Source organism: Schistocerca americana, chromosome 3, assembly GCF_021461395.2.
Source record: "Schistocerca americana isolate TAMUIC-IGC-003095 chromosome 3, iqSchAmer2.1, whole genome shotgun sequence".
Taxonomy (NCBI): domain Eukaryota; kingdom Metazoa; phylum Arthropoda; class Insecta; order Orthoptera; family Acrididae; genus Schistocerca; species Schistocerca americana.
Genome location: NC_060121.1, coordinates 138,952,275 through 138,957,649, shown reverse-complemented (window position 1 = coordinate 138,957,649; position 5,375 = coordinate 138,952,275). Strand labels below are relative to the sequence as shown.

The 5,375-nt window shown below is 52.9% G+C and overlaps 1 protein-coding gene across 1 annotated transcript; it reads right to left on the bottom strand.

The window, feature by feature from the left end:
* Window positions 1-247: 247 nt before the first annotated feature.
* LOC124605927 (nuclear pore complex protein Nup98-Nup96-like) lies at window positions 248-1,657 on the bottom strand. The gene has a single exon (XM_047137884.1). It carries the CDS (start codon window positions 1,655-1,657, stop codon window positions 248-250), a length of 1,410 nt encoding a protein of 469 aa, XP_046993840.1.
* Between the last annotated feature and the right edge of the window lie 3,718 nt (window positions 1,658-5,375).

Here is a 5,375-nt window from a genome sequence, read left to right as displayed (position 1 = left end):
AGGTGCTACTCCAAAACATCGGGGAATCTCCACTCACTGGGTTGCCTCCAAACACGTCTCTGACGACTGTCTGGTTGGAGGCGCTACTCCAAAACATCAGGGAATCTCCACTCACCGGGTTGCCTCCAAACACGTCTCTAACGACTGTCTGGTTGGAGGCGCTACTCCAAAACATCAGGGAATCTCCACTCACTAGGTTGCCTCCAAACTGGTCTCTGACGACTGTCTGGTTGCAGGCGCTACTCTATTACATCAGGGAATCTCCACTCACAGGGTTGGCTCCAAACATGTCTCTGACGATTGTCTGGTTGGAGGCGCTACTCCAAATTATCAGGGAATCTCCACTCACCGGGTTGCCTCCAAACACGTCTCGGACGATTGCCTGGTTGGAGGCGCTACTCCAAAACATCAGGGAATCTCCACTCACCGGGTTGCCTCCAAACACGTCTCTGACGATTGTCTGGTTGGAGGCGCTAGTCCAAAACATCAGGGAATCTCCACTCACCGGGTTGCCTCCAAACACGTCTCGGACGATTGTCTGGTTGGAGGCGCTACTCCAAAACTTCAGCGAATCTCCACTCACTGGGTTGCCTCCAAACACGTCTCTGTCGACTGCCTGGTTGGAGACGCTACTCCAATACATCAGGGAATCTCCAATCACTGGGTTGCCTCCAAACAGGTCTCTGAGGACTGTCTGGTTGCAGGCGCTACTGCAAAACATCAGGGAATCTCCACTCACTGGGTTGCCTCCAAACACATCTCGGACGATTGTCTGGTTGGAGGAGCTACTCCAAAACATCAGGGAATCTCCACTCACTGGGTTGCCTCCAAACACGTCTCTGACGATTGTCTGGTTGGAGGCGCTACTCCAAAACATCAGGGAATCTCCACTCACTGGGTTGCCTCCAAACAGGTCTCTGAGGACTGTCTGGTTGGAGGCGCTACTCCAAAACGTCAGGGAATCTCCACTCACTGGGTTGCCTCCAAACACGTCTCTGACGATTATCTGGTTGGAGGGGCTACTCCAAAACATCAGGGAATCTCCACTCACTGGGTTGCCTCCAAACAGGTCTCTGAGGACTGTCTGGTTGGAGGCGCTACTCCAAAACATCAGGGAATCTCCACTCACTGGGTTGCCTCCAAACACGTCCCTGACGATTGTCTGGTTGGAGGCGCTACTCCAAAACATCAGGGAATCTCCACTGACTGGGTTGCCTCCAAACACGTCCCTGAGGACTGTCTGGTTGGAAGCGCTACTCCAAAACATCAGGGAATCTCCACTCACCGGGTTGCCTCCAAACACGTCTCTGACGATTGTCTGGTTGGAGGCGCTTCTCCAAAACATCAGGGAATCTCCACTCACTGGGTTGCCTCCAAACACGTCTCTGACGATTGTCTGGTTGGAGGCGCTTCTCCAAAACATCAGGGAATCTCCACTCACTGGGTTGCCTCCAAACAGGTCTCTGAGGACTGTCTGGTTGGAGGCGCTACTCCAAAACATCAGGGAATCTCCACTCACTTGGTTGCCTCCAAACAGGTCTCTGAGGACTGTCTGGTTGCAGGCGCTACTCCAAAACATCAGGGAATTTCCACTCACTGGGTTGCCACCAAACACGTCTCTGACGATTGTCTGGTTGGAGGCGCTACTCCAGAACATCAGGGAATCTCAACTCACTTGGTTGCCTCCAAACACGTCTCTGACGATTGTCTGGTTAGAGGCGCTACTCCAAAACATCAGGGAATCTCCACTCACCGGGTTGCCTCCAAACACGTCTCGGACGATTGTCTGGTTGGAGGCGCTACTCCAAAACATCAGGGAATCTCCACTCACTGGGTTGCCTCCAAACACGTCTCTGACGACTGCCTGGTTAGAGGCGCTACTCCAATACATCAGGGAATCTCCACTCACTGGGTTGCCTCCAAACAGGTCTCTGAGGACTGTCTGGTTGCAGGCGCTACTCCAAAACATCAGGGAATCTCCACTCACTGGGTTGCCTCCAAACACGTCTCTGACGATTGTCTGGTTGGAGCCGCTACTCCAAAACATCAGGGAATCTCCACTCATCAGGTTGCCTCCAAACACATCTCGGACGATTGTCTGGTTGGAGGCGCTACTCCAAAACATCAGGGAATCTCCACTCACTGGGTTGCCTATAATCACGTCTCTGACGATTGTCTGGTTGGAGGCGCTACTCCAAAACATCAGGGAATCTCCACTCACTGGGTTGCCTCCAAACAGGTCTCTGAGGACTGTCTGGTTGCAGGCGCTACTCCAAAACATCAGGGAATCTCCACTCACTGGGTTGCCTCCAAACACGTCTCATAAGATTGTCTGGTTGGTGGCGCTACTCCAAAGCATCAGGGAATCTCCACTCACTGGGTTGCCTCCAAACAGGTCTCTGAGGACTGTCTGGTTGGAGGCGCTACTCCAAAACATCAGGAAATCTCCACTCAAAGGGTTGCCTCCAAACACATCTCTAACGACTGTCTGGTTGAGGCGCTACTCCAAAACATCAGGGAATATCCACTCACTGGGTTGCCTCCAAACGCGTCTCTGACGATTGTCTGGTTGGAGGCGCTACTCCAAAACACCAGGGAATCTCCACTCACTGGGTTGCCTCCAAACACGTCTCTGACAACTGTCTGGTTGAAGGCGCTACTCCAAAACATCAGGGAATCTCCACACACTGGGTTGCCTCCAAACACGTTTCTGACGATTGTCTGGTTGGAGGCGCTACTCCAAAACATCAGGGAATCTCCACTCACTGGGTTGCCTCCAAACACATCTCGGACGATTGTCTGGTTGGAGGAGCTACTCCAAAACATCAGGGAATCTCCACTCACTGGGTTGCCTCCAAACACGTCTCTGACGACTGTCTGGTTGGAGGCGCTACTCCAAAACATCAGGGAATCTCCACTCACTGGGTTGCCTCCAAACAGGTCTCTGAGGACTGTCTGGTTGGAGGCGCTACTCCAAAACGTCAGGGAATCTCCACTCACTGGGTTGCCTCCAAACACGTCTCTGACGATTGTCTGGTTGGAGGCGCTACTCCAAAACATCAGGGAATCTCCACTGACTGGGTTGCCTCCAAACACGTCCCTGAGGACTGTCTGGTTGGAAGCGCTACTCCAAAACATCAGGGAATCTCCACTCACTGGGTTGCCTCCAAACACGTCTCTGACGATTGTCTGGTTGGAGGCGCTTCTCCAAAACATCAGGGAATCTCCACTCACTGGGTTGCCTCCAAACACGTCTCTGACGATTGTCTGGTTGGAGGCGCTTCTCCAAAACATCAGGGTATCTCCACTCACTGGGTTGCCTCCAAACAGGTCTCTGGGGACTGTCTGGTTGGAGGCACTACTCCAAAACATCAGGGAATCGCCACTCACTTGGTTGCCTCCAAACAGGTCTCTGAGGACTGTCTGGTTGCAGGCACTACTCCAAAACATCAGGGAATCTCCACTCACTGGGTTGCCACCAAACACGTCTCTGACGATTGTCTGGTTGAAGGCGCTACTCCAGAACATCAGGGAATCTCAACTCACTGGGTTGCCTCCAAACACGTCTCTGACGATTGTCTGGTTAGAGGCGCTACTCCAAAACATCAGGGAATCTCCACTCACCGGGTTGCCTCCAAACACGTCTCGGACGATTGTCTGGTTGGAGGCGCTACTCCAAAACATCAGGGAATCTCCACTCACTGGGTTGCCTCCAAACACGTCTCTGACGACTGCCTGGTTGGAGGCGCTACTCCAATACATCAGGGAATCTCCACTCACTGGGTTGCCTCCAAACAGGTCTCTGAGGACTGTCTGGTTGCAGGTGCTACTGCAAAACATCAGGGAATCTCCACTCACTGGGTTGCCTCCAAACACGTCTCTGACGATTGTCTGGTTGGAGGCGCTACTCCAAAACATCAGGGAATCTCCACTCACTGGGTTGCCTCCAAACACATCTCGGACGATTGTCTGGTTGGAGGGGCTACTCCAAAACATCAGGGAATCTCCACTCACTGGGTTGCCTCCAAACAGGTCTCTGAGGACTGTCTGATTGGAGGCGCTACTCCAAAACATCAGGGAATCTCCACTCACTGGGTTGCCTCCAAACACGTCCCTGACGATTGTCTGGTTGGAGGCGCTACTCCAAATCAGGGAATCTCCACTGACTGGGTTGCCTCCAAACACGTCCCTGACGATTGTCTGGTTGGAGGCACTAGTCCAAAACATCAGGGAATCTCCACTGACTGGGTTGCCTCCAAACACGTCTCTGAGGACTGTCTGGTTGGAAGCGCTACTCCAAAACATCAGGGAATCTCCACTCAAAGGGTTGCCTCCAAACACATCTCTAACGACTGTCTGGTTGGAGGCGCTACTCCAAAACATCAGGGAATCTCCACTCACCGGGTTGCCTCCAAACACGTCTCGGACGATTGTCTGGTTGGAGGCGCTACTCCAAAACATCGGGGAACCTCCACTCACTGGGTTGCCTCCAAACACGTCTCTGACGATTGTCTGGTTGGAGGTGCTACTCCAAAACATCGGGGAATCTCCACTCACTGGGTTGCCTCCAAACACGTCTCTGACGACTGTCTGGTTGGAGGCGCTACTCCAAAACATCAGGGAATCTCCACTCACCGGGTTGCCTCCAAACACGTCTCTAACGACTGTCTGGTTGGAGGCGCTACTCCAAAACATCAGGGAATCTCCACTCACTAGCTTGCCTCCAAACAGGTCTCTGACGACTGTCTGGTTGCAGGCGCTACTCTATTACATCAGGGAATCTCCACTCACTGGGTTGGCTCCAAACATGTCTCTGACGATTGTCTGGTTGGAGGCGCTACTCCAAATTATCAGGGAATCTCCACTCACCGGGTTGCCTCCAAACACGTCTCGGACGATTGCCTGGTTGGAGGCGCTACTCCAAAACATCAGGGAATCTCCACTCACCGGGTTGCCTCCAAACACGTCTCGGACGATTGTCTGGTTGGAGGCGCTACTCCAAAACATCAGGGAATCTCCACTCACTGGGTTGCCTCCAAACACGTCTCTGACGACTGCCTGGTTGGAGGCGCTACTCCAATACATCAGGGAATCTCCAATCACTGGGTTGCCTCCAAACAGGTCTCTGAGGACTGTCTGGTTGCAGGCGCTACTGCAAAACATCAGGGAATCTCCACTCACTGGGTTGCCTCCAGACACGTCTCTGACGATTGTCTGGTTGGAGGCGCTACTCCAAAACATCAGGGAATCTCCACTCACTGGGTTGCCTCCAAACACATCTCGGACGATTGTCTGGTTGGAGGAGCTACTCCAAAACATCAGGGAATCTCCACTCACTGGGTTGCCTCCAAACACATCTCTGACGATTGTCTGGT